Consider the following 25,306-nt stretch of genomic DNA (forward strand, 5'->3'; position numbering starts at 1 on the left):
ACGGGGCGGACGAGGAGGATGGAGGAACCATCGCAGAAACTCTTCCAGCTGCCGGGAACTATCGAAGAGGAGGAGGAGGAGGAGGAGGAGAGAACGGAGGGTCGAGCGCGGAGGGAAGTCTTGGAGAACGCGGCGGGAACGGAATCGCCTCTGCTGGGGCAAAAGGTCGTCGCAGCCACACTCTCCTCGGCCCTGCCCAGGAATGTCACCCTCGTCCGGGTGAGCACGCAGAGCAGCAGCATCGCCGGCGGGGTCTGTCGGCAGGATTCGACCAGGTGAGTGACTCTCTCCGAGATACCGAGGCGCGACAGCGAGCGACTGATCGTCCGATAAATATTCGGAAATATCCCTTCGACGCATTTACGATAGCGAGTAACGAGACGAGACGAGACGAGACGAGACGGCGAAGCACGAAGCACGAGGTATCGTCGAGAGCACAATTCGGAGGATATGAAGCTCTCCTGCGCGGACGAGCGAGTAACGGCTCGCTGTTAGACGCAATTAACGCTCACCCATGCGTTTGATTAACATAACGTTTCGTGCGTCGCGTGCGCGCGAACGAGGTTACCGCGCGCGCGCGCGCGCGTATGTTTACCCTTCGACCGCTATTCTCATTCCTAACGAGTTCGCTCGTTTATCAGAGTCGAGCGACGCGTGTTATTATTATCGTGACGTTGTACCTGCACGTCGCGCACTTGATATATACGTATATACGTACCTGATGTTTCACCTCCGTGACTCTCAGTGGCGTCTTTCGCATTTTAAGACATTTCGCTCGTCGTGACATCTCGCGCGCAGACGCTTCTTTTTTTTTCTTCATTAAAGTCTAAATCACTGAAGATCCCTGACGATCGTGACGTGACGTGAATTTTAATATGTTGCAAGTTGATCGTGCGACAGAGCAAGAAATAAACAAGTGCGATATCGAAGCAGAAGCGGTGGTTTCTCTTGCAACTCGTTGCGGGGAAAATTCCTCCCGGCTCCCGGAAGGATCGGAAGAATCCCCCCCCCCCCCAGTCCGAGTGGCCGAGTCAATAAAAAGATGCGATTTTTTTTTTAAATCGCCTAAAACTCTCCTCACTTGCTTCCTCGAGACTACAGCACCGCGCTCGCTCTTGATTTTGCGCGCTCTGCTGACGTTACGGACAAATCCCGCGACATCGCGAATCACGAGTACTGCGCGAGATTTTGTACTTGTGCGTGAAGGCGCCGTCCTAAGATACACACTCGCTAAAATCGTCGCGTTTGCCCGCGCGATTATCGGCGCCTTCGCGCCACGACAGATGTTCTCCGTGTGGACCTTCAAACAGGTAGACAGAGAAATCGATGTGGGAGATATTAGCCGATTGCTAATTTCGCTGATCGAATTGCTAAATTTAGCAAAGCGCACTCGCGATCGTGACGGCAAGTCCGAGAGGAGAGGTCGTCTGTCTCGATTCTCGTTTCAGGCAGGTTACTGTATGTGAAATTCGCACTCCGTTTATCCGAAGATCAATTTTAAAGATCGCAAGATCGACCACGATGACCCTGCTCTATTCAAGGATTCAAGTGTACATTCGAACGAAGGCTCAAGGCACGGAAATTTGGGGAAATCTAGTCGAGAGCGCTCGAGGATCGTTTTCGCAATCGCGGGTCCAGAAGCGGCTCTGTCGCACGCAGCCTCCGTCTCAGACCGGGCCGCTCGTTAATTTAATTGAAAGCCTCGTTATCGCCACGTGATAACGGTCAATTGAGCGGCCGTACCAGCCGCAAACGAGAACGTACAGCCTCGGCGAATCGAGCCGAGGATGAGCAGCTTTCCGCCGTTGATGTGATTCGCACGGATCGAAATTTCGAATCATGACCGTGCGTCGATCATGATCGCGGCCCGAAGTGCGGAGATCGTGCGAAATCGACGTCATCGCGGAATATCGAGCATTTCAACGTCGAGGAAGTCGATTTGCACAAAGCGGAGCAGTTGGTTGGTGCAACAAGACGATTTACCTTCTTTGCTGTCTCGACAGCAACTCGTTTAGCGAGCTCGCAAGCTTAAGCGTAACCATTAGACTTCTTGCCAGAGCTGTAAGCTGAGTGAATCTGAAAATTTACAACCGCGTGTGGATCAACTTGCGAGATATATACTTTAGTTTGTTAGCTGAACTTTCTAGACTCTTCTACATCTAGGTTCCACATACCCATTCTGTCTGTACATACCCATTATAACTCATTTTGTCACCACTTTTATTGTCACAGGTGCACAGTGAGTGAGTGAGTGGAGTGAGTGAAATATTTCTTGAAATTCTCATCCACGTGTGTGCTAGCTTTTCTTTAATACTCTTTGGACAGTATTAAAGTCCAAGGAAATTTATAGTACCTACCGACGGTTACACGTCTCTTCTTCTCCTCGGCCGAGAAAACGGGAGATAATCTTTTGTCACGTCATGTGTTTCACGTGCATCAGCGATTTTAGCAGCCGGTCAGGTGCCGATAACAAGATGCCAAGACGTTGATAAGAAGTACGCGACATCAGTCAGTCAGCCAGTCAGTCAGCCAGTCAACGAGATGTGCGAGTCGCAAAGTCGCATCTACGTTCGCTCCATTCTGAGCTCTCGCGATGGTCGCGGCGGTTAAACGGCTCTTTCCTCGATTCTTTCCTGATCGATTGATTTGACTCGATGAGAAGCGATTATCGATATTTTCCGCGAGCAAGGAAATATTGAAAAGAAATCGAGCGAATTTCTCGCTGTTTGCCGCGAGTGCGCGACCACGAGTGACGCAACCGTCCGCGACTGTCAATGATCACCTTTTCTTCGCGAATAGGAAGAACAAACGGCGGTTCGTTAGCGGCCGATAAACGGCAGCCGGTAGTCACTGTGTGCGCATTATAAAACGTCCTGGATCAGCAGAGTGCATGCCAGTAGATTTGCCACTACCATCCGCCTTCGCGGATCGATCTATCCGAGCGCGTCATCCGTCGATCCGACTTGGTCTGGAAAGACTCATTTCACTCATTGATCCAAGTGTGTCGCAAATTACAAGGCTTCACGAGGGAGGGAGGCTGTTTCCGCAGAAAGACAGATTTTGCAGTCGCAGACAACTCGGAAGAGCAAGACTGAAAGGACGGACGGTCTGAGGCCGATTTACGGGGAAACAGCGATTCGGCGGAAGGAGGAGAAATGCGGGAAGACTGACGATATGTTTCTCGATGATCCCAGGTGTGTCGTCAGATCAGAGAAGATCTGATTCCTGATGGAACTTCACAGTTGAGAACACAGAGAATAAGAGCAAAGTTCTTCGTCCGTATAATGAGTGAAACACAAAGTGAAAAAACGCAAACGCACGAGAACGAGTTTGCAATCGCTCGTCAAATGTGAAAAATGAAACACTCGAAATCCTCGCAAACACGAAGAAAATCAACAGGTGAGAAAGTACAATACACCGATTGCCTATTTATCAGTTCCAACTACGTCATTGGATTGTAAGAGGCTGAAGAGATCTCTGGATCGAATCTTGGGAGAGATTGCGATAACGCGGTATAGTAAAACCTCATTGAATCGCGCGTCTTCGCGAAAAGCGAAAAGATCTTCGATCGAATACAAAGGATCGGGAACAAAGGGAGAAGGGAGAAGGGAGAAGAAACCAGGAATTTTTTTGGCAATCTGCGGATACACCCACTTGGAATGCTAACAGCTGTAATATCGCACGTTGCGTCGATCCGTCTTCGGAATTTGTCAAGTGAGCCGCATTCGACCTCGGAACATTTCGAATCGGAGATTGAGATCGCGTGAGGAGATCGAGTAAGTGAATGAGAACGGAATGAACGGAATGAACGGGATAAACGGTAACGTGCCGAAAATGAGCGACAAATCGTCGTCGTCGCCTGACTGCGGGGAAGAGCAGAAGCTGCTGCCGACCACGCCGACGACGCCGATGATTCTACAAGTGACGAAGAATCCATACTCGTACTCGTCTTTCAGGTACAGGTAAATGGAGAACGATCCTCCCGAAATTCTCGGATGATCACGCACAATCGGCTCCTGTTTCGTAACGTTCCTTTTTCTTCTTTCTTCCTCTTCGATCGATATGATGAATCGGAGCGCTGAAAAACATACAATTGGATATCAAGTCACGCGATGTGAGTTTCGAAAAACACCGAAGCGAGGATAATTCGAGGAAAATCGACGCAAAGATTATTACGCGGTAAAATTATTGTTTCCTGCATACATAATTTACAATTTACCGGGACTACCGGCCTGCACTCCTCGCACTCTCAACGCTTCGATTATTCGCGTCGTCAAAAGTTGAGAAGCGTGAAAAATTGCACGTCGCCGCTCAATCATTGTTGCAGATTCTCGTGACTGCGATGACGTTTGCAACGGCATGAGCGATAACATTGTGGTTCTCTCGTGTGTAATGTGACACTTTTGCTGAGAGAGAGAGAGAGAGAGAGAGAGAGAGAGAGAGAGAGAGAGAGAGAGATATATAAAATATGTATAATATTGACGATGTATAAATTTGACGATCTTTTTTTGCTTTTTCTGACGTTAGATATTATCATTGCACGATACACGGTACGATGTGTTAATATTTGTGATATTTTCGTCGTCACGTGATGTGCGCGCGCGCGCGCGCGCGCGCGTGAGAGAAAATAAATGCCGTACGTCACGCGGCTGTAGAACTTAGATTCGGTGCAAACGAGATTGCACAAGTGCGGATTCAACTATTCTCTCCGGCTCTTATCAATGTCTCGCGACGTTTGATAAGCGTCTTAGAGATCCGAGACGGTATCTTAATGACGGACTGCTCGAGGCCGTGCTAAATCGCTCGCGAAAGACCAAATATTTGGACAGCTAGTGGAATTTTGTTATGTGCGTTGACGAGAGTCGAGAGAGCGCGTAGCGCTAGAAAAATTTACAGAGGCCGTAATAAATGATTTTTCTATTTGGCGAGATGTCATGAGAAACGAACGAAGACTTCGTTTCCGTGTCATTTCTTCGTCTCGGCGCGCGAAGTAAAAAAAAAAAAAAATACGCGCTGAACACGGGATAGAAACGTGAAAGCAGAAGACAGACACTTTTCGCGGTGGCGCAGCAGTGATAGAAAAAGCGGCTACATTTTCGTGCGCGAGCGATCTCCGTCCGATCAGCCGATCGCGGTACCGACCCGACCCGGAGACGGAGGCTGCCACTGGCTCACTGACTGATTAACGCGTAGCAATAAGTAAATTGGTAGATAACGGCTGCTCTCGGTTATCGTTCAAAGTCAAAATGGCGACTTCCTTTTTGTGTACGCCCAGAGGAATGGGAGACCGGGGGAGGCTTCCCCGCGAGAGTCTTCTCGGCGACGTCGGGCAGCGGACAATGACGTAGCTTCTCGTATAATGCGAGTCTCCGGTTCATAGTTCGCCCGTAGCTCTGACATCGGAGCCAACTCGAACGCGTTCGCGAAAATCGACGTGCGATATACACGTAGGAGAACACACAGCATAATTGCACGTTGTACTTGCTAGCCTATCGAGGTCGAGAGCAGCCAGTGCCAGTGAGATCCTCGAGCTCCCATATGGAAATCGGTTCGCATCGAAGCTAATACGCAGTTCGCGGAAGCGGATTGAATCGTGAACTTTCAAGTTGAGGATTCAGCTTGATCGCCATGTTCCGCTGTGTTGGAGTTAATACGTGCATTCATTTGTATAATTGAACGTGATAACGCGAGTGGGGGGAGGGGGAGGGGGGCAGGGCAGTGAAGAAAACACGATGACGTTCCATTCGATGACGAATAAAATACTCGCGATACTTCTCGCGATTGCGAATTGATCAGCCCGGGGGGTCATCGCCTTTGTGGGTGTCGCGTTTGCATTACCTCGGCTGATTGTCACGCTAGAGTTTGGGAACAATGACGCACGATGCGCAGAGATCCGTGGTGAGTGAGAGTGAATCGACCTCTGGCGTCGTACGCCCCAATCCAAAATCCACGAGATCTTGATTCCATCGTGCTTGATTCTTCGCGCGAAATTCTTCTCCCGCGTGATGACTTCGGCAAGTCCCCCCCTCCCCCCCCTACCCCCCGATCTGTCCTCGAGGTGTACATTGTTATTTTATGGCGCGAGTAACACTCTGCTCGCGCGTTCAGCATTTTTATTATGCAAATTTCGCGACGACGAAGATCACGTTTCGCGTAGGTCTTCGGGATTTGTTATTCAAATCCTGCTCTCCCATCGCATTATGCATCTAACGTAACGCAATGATCCGCTACACGTCTACAAAAGCCGCGATGCAACGTGACCTTGGTGACAATGCGTCACGTCGTTGGTTGTTGGCATGTTGCATTTAAAAACCCACGTCCCGACGATAATTCCTCTCGCGGAGACGAAATAGCAAAGACGCTGCAAGAGCATATCGACTCTCCTCCTATTTTTCTTCGGGTCCCACCTACGAGACTTTGTGCCCGAGAAACTGAATGCTCAGACATCAGACATGCTCCCCTAGCCCCTAGTGAATTCACGTTAAAATTGCGCAAAGGTGTCTAACGTATTCTTTTATCTATGTAACGTGTAAACCTGTGATGTTTCTTCAGGAGCCGATACCGGGCTGGACCGACGCGGAAGCTGCGTCGTCGCGCCGTCCTGAAGAACGGCGACTGCAACGTACTACAATCGCGCATCTCCAGGCGATCGCTGCGCTTCTTGCAGGATATTTTCACGACCCTGGTAGACACGCAATGGCGTTGGACGCTGATGTGCTTCATCTTGAGCTTCTTTTTGTCCTGGCTGGGCTTCGCGGTGATCTGGTGAGTGGCGGTGTTGAGTTTTAAGGAACAAGCTAGAAGCTACGATACACACGATACACATATGCGAGAAAACGGCTTTTCTGCAGTCTTATCTGTAGACCCAAGAGACTATAAGCCTCGAACTGTCAATGCGTCCAGGTGGCTAATCGCCTTCACTCACGGTGACTTCGAGGAACGTCATCTGCCGCCTTACCAGGTGGAAAACAACTGGACGCCCTGCGTTTACAACATCTTCAGTTTCACCAGTTGCTTCCTCTTCAGCATCGAGACCCAACACACCATCGGATACGGCAGTCGCTCCACCACCGAGGAATGCCCCGAGGCGATCTTCGTCATGTGCATTCAGAGCATCGCCGGCGTCATGATCCAGGCGTTCATGGTAAAGCTCGTCGACCGACGCGGGCTTCAGTCGAAGGGAATCGACGATGAAGCCGATCGAATAGCATCGATCGAAGCATCATGATGATTGCAGGTGGGCATCGTGTTCGCCAAAATGACACGCCCGAAACAACGCACCCAGACCCTGCTGTTCTCGCGGAACGCAGTGATCTGTCAACGGGACGGTGAGCTCTGCCTCATGTTCCGCGTGGGCGACATGCGGAAGAGTCACATCATCGGCGCGACCGTTCGCGCTCAGCTGATCCGTAACAGAACCACGAAGGAGGGCGAGATCTTGTCGCAGAACCAGCAAGAACTGATAGTGGGCACCGACGGCCAGAACGGCGACCTGTTCTTCATCTGGCCAACCACCATCATCCATCGGATCAACGAGGAGTCACCCTTTTACAACATGTCGGCCGAGGACATGCTGACCGATCGTTTCGAGGTCGTGCTGATCCTCGAAGGTACCATCGAGTCCACGGGACAAACCACACAGGCCAGGTCCAGCTATCTTCCGCAGGAGATCCTCTGGGGCCATCGATTCGACCCCATGGTGAGCTACTCGAAGGAACGGCAGGGCTACGAGGTGGATTACTCGCTGTTCGACAGCACCACTCAGGTCGACACTCCGTTATGCTCCGGCAAGGAACTCGCCGAATTCTACAGGGTGCAGGACGATCTTCGTCATGGAACCGGTGAGCAGTCGTGAGCAGGTGTTTTCTTCTTTTTTTTTACTCTCAAACAGACTGCAAAATCGCGTGCGATCGCTTTCGTTCAATGAACTGTTGAGATATCGATCGGACGAGCTGGCACGAATATATATATATATATATATATATATATCTATATATATATATTCAAAGTAATTTCACCGGACAAGTGCCGCCGTCAAGACAAATAACGGTTCTAGAGATAGAAAATTTTTTCAGCATCGAAGCAAATGCTATTGTGATCTACATTCCTAATCTAGTCGATGTTATCTCATTGATAGACGACGTGTTTGTGTCGCTACAACAAGCTGATAAAACCTTGTTCACCCGAAGTTATCTCTAGAATATTTATTGCTAAAGAATTTCCTGCTTCACTTCACTCGCCTTTCTTTCCCTTCAAGTATCATTCACGCTATCACCTTTTTGTTGACTTGTGCGCATCCTGCACATAGCTCCGTATCTTAGTATCGCTTAGAATGTTGAGCTTAGCTTTCCGCTTCTTCCTTTCAACTGCGAGTCTGTCGAGCGTCTCACACGTCTCAGACGATTCTTCTGTCGCGCAAACAGCCGTGAGCTAATAATCTGTGGACAAAATATCTTAAAAGTTGAGTGCTTCACGCAGCTTGCTATGTAGCTCATAATCGTCCTTGTCTGACTGCCCGATACCGGCTGTACCACAGATGGAGGACTAAGGCGAGTACCTAGCGAGCCGAAAAGCGCCCCGACCGTGCTCGACACGCTCTCCCGGGCTGCCGACAGCACAGGCTTCCACCTCGTCCATCAGGGTCATTCCTCTTCGCAAGAGCCACCTAAACTGCACATCGACATTCCGTCTATCGACGACTGCTCGGGCGTGTGACGTCGGTTTCTGTAGACTGGGAGAAAAGAGAGAAAGCAAATGCGTGCATGCTTGTACATGTGTGTGAGAGAGGGAGAGCGAGAAAGGGAATCCCTGTCACTTGTACGACGATCAAAACACGCCAGCGACAATTTTTTCACATCCGCTTTTCTACATCACGGAGTACTCACCCATCGTCGTCGAAGGGAAAATGTTACAATAAAGGAGAGAAAGATCAAGCAAAATAAAGACCAAGAAGAAATACAGTCGAAGTGACAATAAAGCAAAAAAGACGAGAGAAAGAAGAAGGCACCTGAGAGAACAAGCTACCTCGGCGATAAGCTAGAATTCAAATTCCACTTTTCATGAGATTGAGGCTCTGAACGGGGCATGACGCTCAAACCCTTCGACATATTTCGAGATGATTCGAAACGGAGAGGAACTTCTCTGGATTTCTGTTTGTGACTTCAATCTGTTTGTTGATCGTCTGTAAATGTCGTGCGAAGCTACGCTAATGAAGATCGAAGTTGTGTGTGACGAGATCGCTCGTTGTGGATCAATAGTCGATCGAAACTGCAAAACATAAAATAATCTTCGCGGTCTTAACTATCTTAACTTCGATCTTCAGTGCGCAGTCTATATGTGTTGTACAAAGAGAACAAAATGTCACGAACCGTCATCACCGTCTCACGTTCTTGTAATGGTCCTGCTCTTGTAAATATTGGAACTTTCGGGTGTCTGGGCAAGCTATTTCTGAAGCCTAATTTCTGAAAATCTAATTCAACCTGAGCGCAGAAAATGCGCTCATGATACGTCATTACGCTGAAAACGTGTCACACTATTCGCAATCTATTCGCAAAATTTCTATTCGTCAAATAGATCACTTTAAGGGATGCAATTGTCTGTTTCTCGCTTTTTCTGCGCTCTAATAATAGAACAGATTGATACTTTCGCTTCCGAAGAGAGAAAAATACTTCCGATATTTCCGATTTCATGTGGCATCATATTTTGTCTGCATGACGAGAACAAAGAATCAATAACTACGCATTAATCGACTACAAATTTCGATTCATTTGATCTCTGAGTTGAATCTGAGGAGTGAATTTAAGCCGCAGACTGTCTTCCAGGTGTCCTGATCGGCGAGAACTCGCTGGAGCGACTGTGTTGCTGTCAACCGACCATCCAGATCAACCGACGTTTAAAAGCGTCCCTCGCACCCTTGGACACACCAAAGAGTCATGAGGACAGCGCAGAGGACGAGCAGAGTTCGCGAAATGCCAAAGTTCAACCAAGCTCGAACTATAACTCGCCTGGGCCTCAAATCGCAAATATCGAATCGCCGAGGGTGTTTGATTTCGACCCCAACGCTATTCAAGTGATGGACGATGTGGAATTTGAACATCTGCCGGAAGCAGTGAACCGAGAAATCTTGAAAAACAGCCGAGAGATCATCTTCGAGAATGAAGAAGATGGAGTTTCACGGAGGGCCCCGATAAAACTGTACCAAGAAAAAAACAAGACTCCGAGAAGCAGCCGAGAGATTATTCATGAAGAGGAGAGAAGAAACGTCCCAATGCAGAGATCCTTGGGGAGAAATATAATGAGATTAAACGCGAGAGATGCCTCCAAAATTTACAAGGAAGAGATATTACCTCTCGTGAAAATTGAGGAAAATCACGAAGGCATTGGAAATGCTTTACAAGAACCCGGCAGAAGATATAAGATAAAGAGTAAGAAGGATTACAATATGTACTTTGAGAGGAAGTTAGGAATGCAAAATCGGCGATGTCACATTGCACCGCTAAATCGAGATCAGAAGGTGTCGCAGACAGATTTCTTCTTAAACGTAGAAAAAAAGTCTATGAGAAGACTCAATAGAAATCGCAGGGACGATGCCTTTGTAATAAATGATGAAAGATTCTTGAAGGAATCCGACAGAAACGCGATCGATCAGCTCGCCGTTTCACCAAATCGCGATCAAAAGATCCACCTTTTCTCAAACAAGGAGCAAGAGTCTTCTATCGAGTTTAATAGACACTTAATCGACGATCCTTTCGCGACGAATAACGGAGGACCCTTCAGGGGACCCAAACGAAATGCAATCGACATGCAGAATTACGAAATGTGTCTCGAGGAGAGATCGGAAATGTACGATCCCTTCTTAAACAAGAAACAGGATTCTTCGAACAACGAACGAGCCTTCGAGCAGCCAGAAACAATCGCGATCAACAACATGAAATATATCAAGATGCTAGAGGAAGGTGAAGAATCCTCGGAAAGGTCATTGACGTTGAATCGACGATTGAACTACGATTCTCCTCAGCGGGAAAATGACCATCGGCTGAAACTATACGACAAGATCAGAATCGAAAACGAGAAGAGGAGACCTGCCAGCCATCTCGCCAAGATAATAATACAGCGCAAATTTCATCCTGCTGGTCATCCTCGATCATTGGGATCTCCGTTCTCCGATCTCTCGCCAGAATCGGGCTTTTGCGAAGGGAATTTATCGAACTTGAGCCCGGAGTGCGACCGAAGGGAACCTCGCTTGACTTCAAGGAACAGGTTCGAAGACGTCGATGTGATAAAAGGAGACAGCAGTTCATCGGAAAACAACTTGTCGCAAAAGAATGGGCTTGGTATTCCGGAAGAGTGTGTTCAAGTGCCAATCGTTGAAGTATCTAGCTACCTATGTGACAATATTCAGATCGTTGACGAGAGTAGGACTTCTTCACACAGCAATCTCTCTCAAAAGCGCTTCGTCGAAGATGAAGATGACATTTCAGTGAAGTGTGTGAAAAGTCGGATTGTCGAAATGTCTTCTCGTATATGCGACAGTGTCGAAAATATCGATGAAAACAGGGCTTCTTCGGACAGTAGCTTATCTTATAAACATTTCTTCGACGAAGATAACAGTACAATAAAGCGTATTGAAGTTCCGTTTAATTGCATGGCCAATAATACGCATGATGTTGAGTATACGGAATCTTCGGCTAACGATTTCTCTTCCAAATATTTCGTCGATGACAATAACGATCCAGAAGAGCATGCTGAAAATCTGGATGTTCATTTGAGCAAAACCAACCAATGTTTTGTAGAGAACCACAGTGATGTAATAAAATGTGCCAATGCTTCGTCCGTGAAAGCAAAAATTATGCGTACAGGTAACGAGGTGCAGGACGTTAATGATGAAATGATGAAGAAACGTAGTTTTCCAAATGCATCCGGAAGATTGTTTGATGATTTTGACAACTCGGAGGAATTGAATTGTTGCTTGATGTTAGCTAAAACGAGTAATGAATTGTAGACGAGCGAAGAAATACTTGGATGTTTTTTTCTTTTTTTTTTTTGTTTTTTGAGAGAGATGTTAAGTTTTCATAAATTATACGTATATATGATTATATGTAAACGATGTGAATGTACGACTTTCGGGACGTTTATCGGTGAAAACACGTCCACTTTCCTTTATTGAAATTATTCAGTCGTGTATGCATTGCGGAGTATTTATTACTATTGTTGCAGCATTGAGTATTATATTTGAATGATGTATTGCATTAATAATACAATTAAATTAATGATCTATTATATTAATGATATATTATAACGAGAAAGTTATAGAAGTGAAAGAACTTGGACGCGTGTACAAAATCCAGCATAATCGATCGCGCGTGTGCGCGCGTGACAATTGTTTGTACAATAAAAGTGACGAGAAAAATTACCTTCATCAAAAAGCGTCATTCTTTAAAGTATCCTGTTAACCTAGTTGCTAACCAATAACACTAATCATTGAGCCGTCTGTACTGTATAACAAACGAATCCCGCGACATTAAAGGAATATAACGCCGCGAGTCTCCGTCGTGCAAATGGACGATGTGACACATTCTCGATTGCACAACATAGACACCTCGCCAAATTCTCAAACGCTCAGTTTAATTTCGCTCGGCCGTGATGAAACGTTGACTCGGCAAATTGTACCGAAACTTTGTGGCGTCGTCGGCCAGATCGAAGAAGAGGAGAGTGCGAAGAAATCGCCTTCAGAAATGCTGAACGTCAAACGTGAGTGCCCGATAACGCTATGTAAAACTGTGCAAGTGAGAGAGAAAAATAGTGATATCAAAGTATTCACTCTCTTTAAAATGAACATTGTTAAATAATAACACGTGATGTGAAGGTAAAATATCCAGTAGCCGACATTCTGCCAGCTCTCGGCATCTTTGCGCGAATTTCGTCGAATATTAAAGCACCGGCAGGAATACAACTTGATATTTGATGAAATCCATTCAAGAGTGTCGAGAATGGCAGAGTGCCGACTATTGGATATTTTATCTTATATAATGAGAGAGAAAGAGAACTCGGAAATTTTTCAGACCTGAACGAGGACAAGCTCCCTTTTATCTCGGACGAAAGCCAGGCTGAGACTAAAGTAAAGTTCCCATACGTGCACATCAGAAGGCCAATCTCGAAGGGCGTCGCAAATCACTTGAGTAGATGGCCGAACGAGTTGTCCAGCTTGTTCGTAGTAGCGTGTCTTATCATGAGCCTGATTCTCGTCACGTTCGTCACGCTTGTCATGATGATAATTTGCTCACCTGCGGCGAAGTACAAGTGGTAATATTCGTCTCCGATGACTTTTCGTAGAAAAGAAAGAGAACAGATTAATAAAAGCCAATTTCGGAACGAATACAGTTGCAGAATTGAAGATAGCTAAGAGTACGAATGGGTTTCAGCGATTTGGGAAGCTTTGTGGACGAGCGAGCTTTTAATGTCTACTTCGTGAAGGAAACAACGCAGACCTGGTCGAGAGAGGAGTTTTGCTATATCGAGACCGCAGCAAGAAAATATCCTGCATTGAATGTACGTGTTGCAAGATTATAATATCAATGTGAAACACTCCGGCGATAGATAGATAATCTTACTAAAGAGTTATTTCTCTTAGATATATTTAGTCAACTTGATACGGACTAGCGGCGTGCGTCTGAACACGCCGGAAGTTCATTTGAGAACGGCGTTAATTACCCACAACGCTAATATCTGCGATGGTGATTTCTCTATCGATGAACTCTTCAGCAGGTGAGACACCGCGTGTGATAATTTAAGTGCAATGTTAGATTTACACTTAAGTCCTGGCTGATTTTTCTTTCTCTTTAGGTCAAAACTGTCGAACATTGCGGGAGGTTTCAGCAACGAATTGCTATTACTGGCGGCGAAAGCATACCTACTGTGGAATTCCCCTGGGATCGCTATGCATCCCAGTGCCTATTGCAATTTGGCAACCATCAACAGGCCTTTGTGCAAGTAAATACACTCAGATACAGATAAGTTGGTGGACGAGAATTAAAATTATTAGATAAATAAAAGGCAATATGAAATCTTAAACGATGCTGTTTCATGTTTACTTTATTGTTTTTTTTTCTTTTTCTTTTTTTTGCGAAGCAGAGAAGGGGTACAGGATTGTGTTACACCAAACATATCGGTCGCGATCGATCTAACACTTGATTTGCAAGCAACGGAAGTGCATTGTCAAGCATTCCTGGGATTTTTGCTACAGGAGTTATCGAAGAATGTCACGCGAATCTACAGTATGAAAGACGCATTGGACAAATTCTGTCTGAGGTATATGTGTGTAATTAACATCTTTATTTCCGTACTTCCTTGTTCAATTGGTTCCGCTCGTTTTAGTCTCTTGCGTGTTGTCCCATTATTTTTAGAATCTCACGATTCTCGAAGAATATGTCACACGATTGTAAATTATTTCACAGGATCGACAAGTGTCCTGAAGTGCGAATGCTTGATTTAAGATCGGCTTGCTCGGTCAACGATCTCAATTGTCCTACCGTTTATGCGGCAGACAATGCGATGTAATTGAGAGATTTTATCATGCATAATAAAGAAACAACTTTCTACGAAGGATTGCTCAAAAATTTTATATAAAAAAACAACAAAAAGAGTACAAATTATGCATAAAGATATAGAATCATAAACTATATATAAAGATATTGAAAATCAATTGTGTATCAATTTGTATTAATTCCGCTGTCGCGTTGAGAGAAGTAAATGTGCATGTTGAGTCATTTATTATGATTCGTAGCTTCGATACTCGTAGAGCTGCACAACACCCAGCCACATCCATACTTCCGCCACTAAACGTGCAAATAGAAATAGGTAGGAAACTTCCTTTAGCATCCTTTAGATTAGACTAAGTAAACTTGAACTTTTATCGAGCGAAACGAAAGATTGTCCTTCCTTACGAATCATTAAAAGTAGCATCGCACTGTAAGGCAATGCGGTTTGTAGCTGAAGGTTCTTCAAAACCAACCATATCATCACGACAATATTGCAGAAATCGTACATCATCTCGGCCAAGAAGAACCCCATGAGAGGCAAACTAAATTGTGGTCGCTTCTGAAAGGATTATCACAAATGTACCGCGCGTTTGTGCTCTCAGAGTAAAAAAATAAGTTCAATTTATCCTCCTCTCCTCACCGAGACGATTGAATAGATCAGCATAATAGCTGTAACAGCAGATACTAGAGAATTCCAGGTGGAATAACCATAGGAAAATGTTATAACAGCCTTCTTCGAGAATACAAAGCCAGTCAGAACCTGCTCGTTTTCCAAAACAGTGAACATCCTTGGTCCATATTGTAGGCTGTAACAGCACCAATAGAATATCGACAACGCCAGCAATATTGCTCTGCTTATTGCGTAAGCCTGATTGCAAGAAGCTGTTTTCCAAAACGACGATATTGTTTTCGTCCGATATTTCTCGTGAGTTTCCATCGTTCCCGAGGAGCATTCTTTGTAATTACTGCAAATAACAGTCGGCGAGAGTCTCATCCTTCAGTGTACGTCATATAAAATAATATTCTGGTCTAGTTAGAAATCCAAATTGACAAATTTTGCTCGGTGGTAACTTATTATATTCGCTTTATGCACATACTTCACGTGGCTGATCTCGACGGAATCTCGATGGAGATTGATATCGAACGAGATTCGTATCTCTAAACCACCTATTTCATTCAATTATCAAACTTTGTGGGGTGTGAAGTTGAAGGATAGTAGTTTGCGATTATTATGTTTATAGTTGATTTGGGATGGTGCAGATGACCCTTCCTCGTTTAATTTCACCATCATAATTTGCCCTGGCAAATTATTCGCATTGAGACTGTTAATACGTGTACAATGAGATTAGATTCGTCGGATTTCGTTTGCTAACTGTTTCACGAATCTCGACAATTTGAGAAGACCACACACGCACACACACATGGTGCTGACGACATGTTCCTCGTTTAAGTGAAGTTAATCAATGCATTTAGGTTTCCTGCTTGATGCAACTGGCGGAAGAATATCTGGATGTGAAGCGAAGTTATGGCTTTTCGCAATCGACGTCACGTCAAAGCCTGTGGCGGACATTTTGTAATTAAATACGTCTCTCCGATTAATCAAATATGCCTCGAATACAGTTGAGTGCCGCGATGATAATTGGATCTTTGACAAATCGAACGAGATATTTGTACTTTTCCAGAAGATTGGACGCGCGGGACGAATAGCCTGCTCCTTATGCGATCACTATGTCATGGGCAGTTCGTCATACGTAATCGTTCTAGGCCTCATTGGGACCGTTAGTCCATCGTAATACTCTTATTACTTATTTTTGTTCATTCGTTAAACGTAACCTTATTGTCGTGACTTTATCCCAAAGAAGTCCACCAAAAGTTGCCATCGAGTCAAAATGGTGGTATTATTTATTAGTGTAAAACTTTGACAGGTAATCACAATTCTGGATGTAGCGCGTACTACAATGAATTATAAAATCGCCAGAATATCCTCGCGCCATCGAAACGGCAATCGAGAAGGTAATATTTTTCTTTACCATCTTATTGTCCGAAATTTCATCTTTCCATCTGCTGTAACACGAGTAAGATCGGTTCGCATTTCGATGAGATCGATCTCCGAAACGAAGGACTATGCAAAAGAGTATGCAGCAAGGACGATAACTGGCGGCGTGATTTGCATATATAAAGAGGGATAACACCTCGTGCATCAACAGTAAAATCAATAATGATTCAATTAATCGCAGCGCCCGTCAACATCGAGAGGGACTTGAAGCTGATGACGTCAATATTGGGAATCGAGCATTATACGTTGATCATACTAGGCGCTATCACAGTGAGTATAAGCGAATTAGAAGAAGAAAATAACGATAATTTAGAATTGTTATTCACAAATCCTTTCTCACCGAAGGATCTCTCGCTTTCGCAGGAATACCCTGTATTGCACACGCCTTGGCTGCTGATGCAATTCTGTGTCATCGCCGTGGAGGTCGTTGTTGTCTTTGTGAGATTCTTCTTCGACGGTTTACACGTTAAACACAACGAAATACTGCAGGCGTTATTCACCGTCTACAATTGGCTGCAAGTCTTCTGTCTCTTTTATCGACAAGCTCGAGGAGCGAATTAACGAACAATTTACTTTTAATAATTTGTACATCTCCTTTCCCCCGTTACTCCTTTATTATCTTTGTAAGAGTATTCCCTCTTCTTCCTTCCTCGTCTCGCTGATAAAATCAACACTCCACACTTTTAAATAAATCCAGAACTTCTTGCCTTTATTAAATATTATTATTATAAAACAATCGCTAAGGTACAATTTGGAAATCTAACCTTATTATATATATTACATACGCAATTTACGCAAAGAGACGTCTGGTTGATTCTCTTTATATATATACTCGTAAAATTACCCTTTCCCATTCCCGAATCAATCCTTCTTGAATTTGAGCAGCAGTATCGCCAGGGTCATGAAGATGCTGATCCAAATGAACGTGGCGATAAAACCATAATAGACGACCGGTTCCGAAATCGGCCAGCCTCTAGCCAATATCGCCCTCATCGACTCCGTGCTCTTTGTTAACGGTAATAGGAAGCTAATGTATTTGAGAACGGGGTGTATGCCCTCGATTGGCCAGATGATGCCGCAGAGCATCACGATGGGAAGAAAGGATCCCATCGCCAAGTATGTAGCGTTTCTCTCGTTGTCGCAGAAGCAGGCGATAACGAATCCTGAAAATTAGTCAAATCTTATGCGTTTAATATTGCAACATTTATAAAAGAAGCAAGAAACAATGACCATTATCTGTTGAGAAAACGGGTTGTAGTCCCGAGAGATCCCGACTCGATCGAGGATCGCGATATTAAGATGACAAAGAAATTACCGAAGCACATGCCGCAAAGTCCTGTAAGGACGGTTAACGTGATGATCCAACCGATATCACCCTCGCAGGTGACCTTAAAGATCAGAAAGCAGACGATGAGAGATACCACTGTCTGCCCAAACATCACCATGAACTGCGTAATCACTTGGCCGAAAAGAATCTCCGTGCCAGTGAGGCCTGAATAAACATGTTGAATAGTATATTATATATATACGTACAAACAGTGTTCGTCCCCCTCATTCTCTCAGAGTCATATCTTCTTCGAATCGTGAATTCGTCGATCAATTTCAAGTCAATTTCTTCCTTAGCAAAATGTTCAAGTACTTATTTTTCCCTTCGCATTATTTACTTTTATACACACCTGATACGAGACTTCTTTCTAATAGACCCTCGTTCCTTTCCAGCAACATGGAACCTGATGTCAAGGCGACCGAAAGAAAGAAGATAATTCTGTAAAAGTATTCAAAAGCAAAGTGTTATTATTTAGCATCGAATGCTGAGTGTAATTAAATACTTTTCCTAACTTGTCTTATAGGAGAAATATACATCTAATATATAAATACAATATATTATGTAAAAGTAGGTACTTTTAAAATAGGCACGTTAAGCACTTACGTTAGAACTATTCCAGGGGCTGCAAAATCCGTGAAATTAGGGTTTAGGGGTCCATAGATCGGTGTCTCAAACTAATTTAACAATTCAATTATATTTGTAAAAATGTATAAGCATATCTTCCATCTGTCTAGAAAATTGTGATGATACATTTTAATTTTTTCTCTTACATTTATGGGTATGCTTGTCAATTTCTCGCTGTAATTGCAAGCCACAGTGATGTCTCTTGCAAAGTTTTGATATGCGTAAAGCAAGTCTCTTTGTAGTAACTGGCCTATCTGTTGGTCTATATTGAAGGGAAAGCTTTTTAGTAATAATAAAATAATATTAAAATAAGAATATTTAAATAAGAATAGTCGGAATGATATCATAGAATATAAAATTATACGCTGTCACATGTTACATATTACAATCTTTAATCTCTACTGTTTGCTTGATCGACCGAAATTAAAAATAAATCGAACAGGTAGCTGATTGAAAATCGGTCCTAAAATTTCGGAAGAATATCTTCACCAAGGGAATTCACTAAGGGGAATATGTTTGAGCATACTGGACATGTCCATGACGACTTTCATTTCAGAAGATTCCAAATCCCAGTCTGCTACATTCCTGCCATCGTCTACCCTAGCCATGAGAGAACTTGAGTAATTCGAGGAGAATGTTAAAGTGGCCCACGCTAAACCTTTCTCCACGGCAACTCTGGCTTCTTCATCGTTGTTATAAGGTAACAACACTAAAGTTCTTTCCTTCAGATACTGAAGGTATCGACAACTCAGTAGCGACCAGTCGCATCCGGTCGTGGGTATGCACGATTCCATGATCCCACTCTTGTTTAACTCATTATTGACCACGGCCAATCGAAGGCCTACTGGGTCTCTACCGATGGACAAACAGAAGAGGATAATTTGAGCCACCGGTAGACCGACGATAAACGCCATCATTCTACGAGAAGAAGAAAATAAAAGTAGAGATGCAGGAAATGTGTATTAATGTTGGCGAAAGTAACATCATCAAGGATGAGGTGATACAAATAGAAGGTAAGCCGCAAGAAAAGAAAATACAGAAAATAAATTCTGGCGAAATAAGACATCAGGTCGTGTTACCCGAAATTTCGCCACATCCACAGGAAATTCTTCCAGATAAGAGCTTTCATGTGCATCGGGTTGAGCATAAAGTTGGAAGAACCTTCCTCCTCCGGCGGCAATTCTGGCATCTGTCGTGGAACAATCACGGGAATTATTGAATCAAATGAGGATTCAAATATTATAACACGGGAAACCGAGTAACACTCAACAAGGATTATATCATACATTGCCGTCATCCGTAATGGCCACACTTCTTCTTCGACTAGAAATGCTCACGTTGTCGCCAAATTCACCACTCATCTCATCGTCCACGTCCTGCAATCCAAGAAGCGATAACAGTAAAGTGAACGATGCTCAAACGAATCAGCAAATAGGCTTGTTTAAGCGAACGTTTCTTGCTCAAACCGTATTTGAACGTAGAGAGAGGCGCTCACAGAGGAAACGAAAACACCGATTACCGTTTCAAACTACTGCACTTCAATTAATTCATCGCGCGTTATAACACTCACATTTTCTGGCGGTACGCCTGTTATACTGCTCAGAATACTGCTTCTTCGACGCAAGCCCAGATTCTGCTTCCTGCTCAGTTTCAGAAAAACGTCCTCCAGCGTATCGAGACGATGCATTTCCATCAGCTTCGTCGGCGATTCTTCCGCGAGAAACTTGCCGCTTCTCATCAGACCGATTATTCCGGCTTGCCTAGAAGAAAAAAATTTTTTAATCATCTCTCGCTGTTCAATCGCTGGACGTGACTGGAGAATTACTTCCAAGCAGCTTCTCACCTTGTTTCCTCGATGTAGTGAGTGGTAATAATAATGGTCTTGTTGCCATCCTTGGTGATGTGCACCAAGTGATCCCAGATGCTCTGCCGTAGAACGGGGTCCACACCGACGGTCGGTTCGTCCAAAATCAAAAGCTCGGGATCGGCTAAGAGAGCCGCAGCAAAGGACACTCGCCTTTGCTGGCCGCCCGACAGATTCTTGACGAAACGATTTTCGGAGGGCAGTTGCAAAAACTGTGATCAAGGTAGACGCAGTCATTACATTTCGCCGGTGGATCTAATTCTAATTATATGGATATAATCTGTTTTAATACATGTGGAATTTGTATTCGTGTGAATTCAATAATATTTTGTTACTTCCAGTTCGGTCAATTTCTTCTCGAGGAGATACTTTTGTGCCATTCATAATCGATCTGGATAAAACCGATCTTGACAAAAGATTGCAAATACATTTGAGCGATCGCGTGTAGAATCTGCACGTGTCATATCTGTGTTACATAAGATCAAGGACATATGACCAATTTCTTCAGGGCTTTTTCTTTGTGCACGATAAAAAGACGCATATACAATGAAAAACTAACATAAGATTTGTAACATTACTGCGACGTTCAGCAAAGTTATAACGAGCAGAGTGATATTGAACGCACATGCTGGAGGCAACACACACCTTGATAAGAAACTCCAGTTTCTCGTCCACCTGGTCGGTCGTCATGCCGGCGCACCAGCCAAAGTAGATGAATGTCTCCCTGATGGAGAACTCGCCGTACAGGGCGATCTCCTGCGGCATGTAGCCAACTCGGGGTCCAGGCACGCCGGATCCCTTGGACCCCGGCCGGCCACCCAGGACCCAGATTTCGCCGGAATTTAATCGTCTGCGGCCGACGATGCATGACAATAAAGTGGTCTTGCCGCAACCGCTCGCACCGAGCAGTCCATAACTGTTTAACGAAGCGATCGTTTCATCGTCGCGTTATTCCTTACATCACGTAATCACATCACCTAGGATCGTTATATAGGATCGTTAGAAACAAAAACTTAATTGCACCGATTACTCACATCGTGCCTTTCGGTACAGTCATATTCAAGCCATCGAGAATGACGTTCGGATTGTTCTTGGAGCCGTACTTCTTGAAAGCACGCCTCACGCAAACCGCCTGCCTTCTTCGCGTATCCAAGGTGGATGTTTGCGTTTGGAACTGCTGTCGTCGGGTCTTCAGCTCCATCAGGATATTCGATGAGTTCGCGCTTTCCATCTTTACGTTGGGGAAAACAGAGGGAGAGAATAAAATCACCTGTTGCTCTTTCTGTCACCTGTTGTTGTGATATGGAATGTATCGAAAAGGAAAAAAAGAAATGCATATAACCTTCGATACTTCGATACTTCATTACCATAGCTGTTTGAACGCGTAAAATCATCGTACGAAAACAATCGTGAAGTGATTCCATTGACGTCATTTGACTCAAGAGGTTGCGAATCGAGAATTTTTGTCTTTCTTAATATTTTGCACTCAATAGCGGATAAATGAATCTACCAAAGAGAGATCCTGATGCGTTACTTTATTCACTTATTGTACTCGTACATTATTCCAGCTACTACTGAATATTCTTCTGAATATAATTTTCATTTATGTGAGAGAGTTATACGGGCAACAGTGTTTGGATTTCAGAAATTCGAAGAACTTTTTCTTTCAAAATTCAACTTGATGATCCCGTCGAATTTTCAGATCAACAAGCTTTCATTGAGAAATCGAATGTCTTGTGTTCGATTAATTGGGTCACGTTGCGAAAATTGTATCGTCATGATATATTTGTTATTTTCAAGTTGAGCCGTCGTAATCCATTGGACCTTAAACAATTTCTTATTTTTGACAATGAAAAGAATGTATCACTGTGAAATATGCATCTTCCATTGAAGCGCGTCTAATTCTGAAGCATTCTGGCAACTTGAGATTAGTAATCAAATTCTAAATACATCGAGAGGAAGCATGAATTTTTCAGCGATGAAATCAATTTGTTGTGCAAATTGCATATTTTCGTCATATCACGATATGACGTTAACAAAATACTGGCTGTCGCGTTATTATGTCAATGGGTAACTAAGAAATGTGCGCGATGAGCGAGCAATACGTATATATCGCCACGCAACGCTGCTTTCACGTAATTCGCTCATTTCTTTACTCATATTATGAAACAGCGAGAGAGAAAGAGAAAGAGGGAAAGAGAGAGGCTGACCGCCTAAGGTTACGTCCGATCACTTTCCTTTCTTTCGACTCTCCTCTTTTCGTTTCTTCTCGATGAACTTGCTTACGTCGTCGTCGGACGTAATCACTCGTCGGACAAGTTCGACGATACCGCGCAAAATACTTTTACCTTCTAAGTGTTCAAATACAAAATATTACTCATTTGATTTGAAATATTACTCATTTCACTCGTCGGGGCTGCTGTACAATTTTTATATTTATACGGGCAGAAACAAAAATACGAAACAAAAATTAAAAAAAAAATAAAGACGGTCGTATCAACTGGGACAAGATTATATATATATATATATATATATATATACATATACATATATATCACCGCGCTTCCATGTCGAACGTCATTGTCGACGTAAAATCTATTTGATTGCTTTGGCCATTTGACAAATTGTGCCCTTGTAAAATCGCAAGTCAACGATGAGAGCGAGAGCAATTTTCAACTTCCGCGATCATTATCGAAAGAATAACGTCAAAATTTTGTTTAATGTCAACGTAACTCGCTTTTGGTTCCCGAATTTTGTATGTTTATATAGGATATGTTTTATCTACTATTCCATCTACATTCAGTTTCTCTCAATATTACTTGCAATATTGTAGAAAGAGAAATACTCGGTTCTATTTAAGAATATTCAAGATCACAGCTTCAAAGAAACTCTTCCACGAAAGAAAAAAAAGGAAAAATACAAGAAGTATATATTCTATTAATTCTGGTTATACTACATTTCTTCTGTCAATTCTTTTGTAGCATTTTATCATAAGAGGCTGACCTTTGCAATATCGACGTCGACGTGATTTCTTGCTTCCTTGAGCAGAATATAGTCTAAGAATAAGACTGTATAATTGGGATCACTTCGATCACTATCGAGCACTTATCTCTGCGTAATATTTCTTCCTCTTTATTCAAATCAGCCGCATCGTTGTTCTTTGGTTATGTCACTCATATCCGTGTTTATTCACATATACTTAGATTTTTCTTTGTGTGCACATAAATTAATTCATATATTTCACTTGTGTCAATGTTTCCGAACATATCTTCTTGGAAGATACTTCTTGTGGAAATTTTTCCGACGATTATGCTTTTCAGTAATTTGCTCTTGAATAGTATGGCTGAATGGTTCAACAGATTATTTTTCGTTTATCGTCTATTTTGCAACTGCTTACTTTACAGTGGTCTATTCTTGTATGTGTGCTTGTTTGCTCAGCTTTTTAAACATTCCAGTCTACTTTTTAATAATACTTTATTCGGTCGAAGCATAAAATTATAAAATCAATTACAATTACGAATGAATTGTTGAATCAACTTTGTGCAGCTCGTGATCACTGATAAAGCTGCTTGTAACACACGGTCCTCTTCTTTGTTCCTCACGGATTCTCAGCTGTTCTTAAAAGATACACATCTTGATTCCGATATGACATGATTGACCTTCGGTCAGTACTCAAAGTGTCATAAAAGCTTCGATAAAAAAGGAAACAGAAATATATAAGGAATATGAGGAATCAAAGAGACGAAAAATAGAAAAAGAAAAGTTCGTTCGTTAGGTTTCTTCAAAAAGAAAATTAGAAACTAATGAAAAATCTTAAAACGTTAAAATCATTCTAAAGCATTCTACGTCTAAATTGAGAGATTAAAATTTTACACACTTTGTTTATTATATATTCTCCAAACTCTCTAAGTTTCGAAAATTTTGAGAAGCACCGCATCGATTGGCGAATTACGCCAATCACAAGCAGTTAAATCTCAGAATTTGTGAATTTGAGAGCGAAGCCTTGAGAAACAATGTCGCGGTGGATTTAGAGCAATTCACAGTTCTAACGCAAAATTTGTGTCGACAAGTGTCGACGGACGAATAATGAAGTAATATTTGATAGCGCAATGACGCGTAATGACGCACAAGCACAAGTTTTGACGATTTATAAGGATCTACGATGTCAAAGTTAGACTTTAGATTCCTATGGCACTTCTGACTGGCGCACACTGATGCACCTAATGTTTGTACAACTTCACGTCACTATTACCAGACGTCGCAGACGTGTTAATCTTCCGCGTCGCACGGAAAGACTGACGGAAAAACGAAGGCGAGAGTGCAAACGGGGAAAACCGAGAGTAAGAGTGACCTAGCCAAGACAAGGCCCAGTAAGAACTGGCTCGACTTGAGTCCCCTGCGGACCCTGCGGAGAATCGGTCGCTTGTGCAATCGTCTGGCTTGAGCGAAAGACGAATATTTAGAGGGGAGCCTTGTGCGCATCCAATGGCTTTTATTGTATACAAAAAATAATTATTTCAACATTTTAATGATACTCGGAACTTGTTTATTTATACAGCAAATTAAAATTTATATTACTCTTGGAATTAACCGCGAAACGACCACGTGAGATCAATTGAAGCTAGACATTTTCTCGTTGCCAAGCATATCCCACCGCACTTCTCCCGCATCTTCTTCTCTTAGATGAGAAGCCCAGAAATTCCCTTTTCGTTTCGCCAAACCGGTCACATTCCGTTCTCGTATAAAACAACAATTTGGTAAGATTGAACGAGCAGTCCCTTATGGCGCAGTAGATAGACTGAGAAGAACTGTACGAATATTTCGGACAAATAGATTTCACAACAACAGCCCTTGGCGAAAAAAGACCAGTGATATAAATTTAACATTTAAATAATATA

General features: G+C 43.5%; 5 protein-coding genes across 14 annotated transcripts; 3 read left to right on the plus strand and 2 right to left on the minus strand.

The window, feature by feature from the left end:
• Positions 1–5: 5 nt before the first annotated feature.
• Positions 6–12,412, plus strand: LOC105182829 (uncharacterized). Of its 3 annotated transcripts, none has more exons than XM_011140547.3 (5): positions 6–275; positions 6,553–6,765; positions 6,904–7,144; positions 7,238–7,841; positions 9,822–12,412. In XM_011140547.3, the coding sequence occupies exons 1-5, from the start codon at positions 19–21 to the stop codon at positions 11,999–12,001; spliced, it is 3,495 nt and encodes a 1,164-aa protein (XP_011138849.1). In that variant the 5' UTR covers positions 6–18; the 3' UTR covers positions 12,002–12,412. The 3 variants fall into 3 exon arrangements, with proteins under 3 accessions (XP_011138849.1, XP_011138850.1, XP_011138851.1); XM_011140548.3 differs by lacking the exon at positions 6–275 and adding an exon at positions 3,240–3,956; XM_011140549.3 differs by lacking the exon at positions 6–275 and adding an exon at positions 5,706–5,898.
• A 71-nt stretch (positions 12,413–12,483) lies between these two features.
• On the plus strand, positions 12,484–14,601 carry LOC105182833 (uncharacterized). 3 transcript variants are annotated; one of them, XM_011140561.3, is made up of 7 exons: positions 12,484–12,750; positions 13,062–13,302; positions 13,422–13,548; positions 13,631–13,764; positions 13,843–13,989; positions 14,128–14,307; positions 14,454–14,601. In XM_011140561.3, the coding sequence occupies exons 1-7, from the start codon at positions 12,558–12,560 to the stop codon at positions 14,554–14,556; spliced, it is 1,125 nt and encodes a 374-aa protein (XP_011138863.2). In that variant the 5' UTR covers positions 12,484–12,557; the 3' UTR covers positions 14,557–14,601. The 3 variants fall into 3 exon arrangements, with proteins under 3 accessions (XP_011138863.2, XP_019696825.1, XP_025160698.1); XM_019841266.2 differs by having other exon boundaries at positions 14,131–14,307; XM_025304913.1 differs by having other exon boundaries at positions 14,128–14,557.
• A 168-nt stretch (positions 14,602–14,769) lies between these two features.
• Positions 14,770–15,543, minus strand: LOC109503802 (uncharacterized). The gene is made up of 3 exons (XM_019841269.2): positions 15,178–15,543; positions 14,943–15,096; positions 14,770–14,834 (listed from the first exon to the last, which is right to left on the minus strand). Exons 1-3 carry the CDS (start codon positions 15,529–15,531, stop codon positions 14,770–14,772), a joined length of 573 nt encoding a protein of 190 aa, XP_019696828.1. The 5' UTR covers positions 15,532–15,543.
• Positions 15,544–16,543: 1,000 nt separating this feature from the next.
• LOC105182846 (uncharacterized) lies at positions 16,544–17,189 on the plus strand. Its single transcript, XM_011140582.3, has 2 exons — positions 16,544–16,863; positions 16,957–17,189. The coding sequence occupies exons 1-2, from the start codon at positions 16,756–16,758 to the stop codon at positions 17,152–17,154; spliced, it is 306 nt and encodes a 101-aa protein (XP_011138884.1). The 5' UTR covers positions 16,544–16,755; the 3' UTR covers positions 17,155–17,189.
• Positions 17,190–17,281: 92 nt separating this feature from the next.
• On the minus strand, positions 17,282–24,790 carry LOC105182832 (ABC transporter G family member 23). Of its 6 annotated transcripts, none has more exons than XM_011140559.3 (14): positions 24,661–24,790; positions 23,412–24,020; positions 21,443–21,639; positions 21,054–21,324; positions 20,388–20,620; positions 20,115–20,304; positions 19,831–19,920; positions 19,624–19,733; positions 19,071–19,462; positions 18,691–18,806; positions 18,524–18,594; positions 18,270–18,358; positions 17,909–18,085; positions 17,282–17,756 (listed from the first exon to the last, which is right to left on the minus strand). In XM_011140559.3, exons 3-14 carry the CDS (start codon positions 21,637–21,639, stop codon positions 17,455–17,457), a joined length of 2,238 nt encoding a protein of 745 aa, XP_011138861.1. In that variant the 5' UTR covers positions 23,412–24,020; positions 24,661–24,790; the 3' UTR covers positions 17,282–17,454. The 6 variants fall into 6 exon arrangements, with proteins under 6 accessions (XP_011138861.1, XP_011138862.1, XP_011138859.1 ...); XM_011140560.3 differs by having other exon boundaries at positions 23,412–24,025; XM_011140557.3 differs by having other exon boundaries at positions 24,537–24,790.
• Between the last annotated feature and the right edge of the window lie 516 nt (positions 24,791–25,306).

This window comes from Harpegnathos saltator, unplaced genomic scaffold (assembly GCF_003227715.2).
Source record: "Harpegnathos saltator strain DR-91 unplaced genomic scaffold, Hsal_v8.6 scaffold657, whole genome shotgun sequence".
NCBI lineage: Eukaryota > Metazoa > Arthropoda > Insecta > Hymenoptera > Formicidae > Harpegnathos > Harpegnathos saltator.

Excerpts from the sequence above, each read along its gene's own strand:
- LOC109503802 (XM_019841269.2), bottom strand. The coding sequence starts at position 15,531 with ATGAGACTCTCGCCGACTGTTATTTGCAGTAATTACAAAGAATGCTCC. Across the intron at positions 15,097-15,177 it reads TGATCTATTCAATCGTCTCG|AAGCGACCACAATTTAGTTT; the intron begins GTGAGGAGAGGA and ends TAATCCTTTCAG. Across the intron at positions 14,835-14,942 it reads GATGCTACTTTTAATGATTC|TGGCGGAAGTATGGATGTGG; the intron begins GTAAGGAAGGAC and ends TTGCACGTTTAG.
- LOC105182829 (XM_011140547.3), top strand. The coding sequence starts at position 19 with ATGGAGGAACCATCGCAGAAACTCTTCCAGCTGCCGGGAACTATCGAA. Across the intron at positions 6,766-6,903 it reads CTGGGCTTCGCGGTGATCTG|GTGGCTAATCGCCTTCACTC; the intron begins GTGAGTGGCGGT and ends CAATGCGTCCAG. Across the intron at positions 7,842-9,821 it reads CGATCTTCGTCATGGAACCG|GTGTCCTGATCGGCGAGAAC; the intron begins GTGAGCAGTCGT and ends ACTGTCTTCCAG.
- LOC105182833 (XM_025304913.1), top strand. The coding sequence starts at position 12,558 with ATGGACGATGTGACACATTCTCGATTGCACAACATAGACACCTCGCCA. Across the intron at positions 13,549-13,630 it reads GAAAATATCCTGCATTGAAT|ATATATTTAGTCAACTTGAT; the intron begins GTACGTGTTGCA and ends TATTTCTCTTAG. Across the intron at positions 13,990-14,127 it reads ATCAACAGGCCTTTGTGCAA|CAGAGAAGGGGTACAGGATT; the intron begins GTAAATACACTC and ends TTTTTTGCGAAG.
- LOC105182832 (XM_011140559.3), bottom strand. The coding sequence starts at position 21,639 with ATGGAAAGCGCGAACTCATCGAATATCCTGATGGAGCTGAAGACCCGA. Across the intron at positions 20,305-20,387 it reads CACTACATCGAGGAAACAAG|GCAAGCCGGAATAATCGGTC; the intron begins GTGAGAAGCTGC and ends TTTTTCTTCTAG. Across the intron at positions 19,463-19,623 it reads TGGATGTGGCGAAATTTCGG|AATGATGGCGTTTATCGTCG; the intron begins GTAACACGACCT and ends TTCTTCTCGTAG.
- LOC105182846 (XM_011140582.3), top strand. The coding sequence starts at position 16,756 with ATGATTCAATTAATCGCAGCGCCCGTCAACATCGAGAGGGACTTGAAG. Across the intron at positions 16,864-16,956 it reads TCATACTAGGCGCTATCACA|GAATACCCTGTATTGCACAC; the intron begins GTGAGTATAAGC and ends TCGCTTTCGCAG.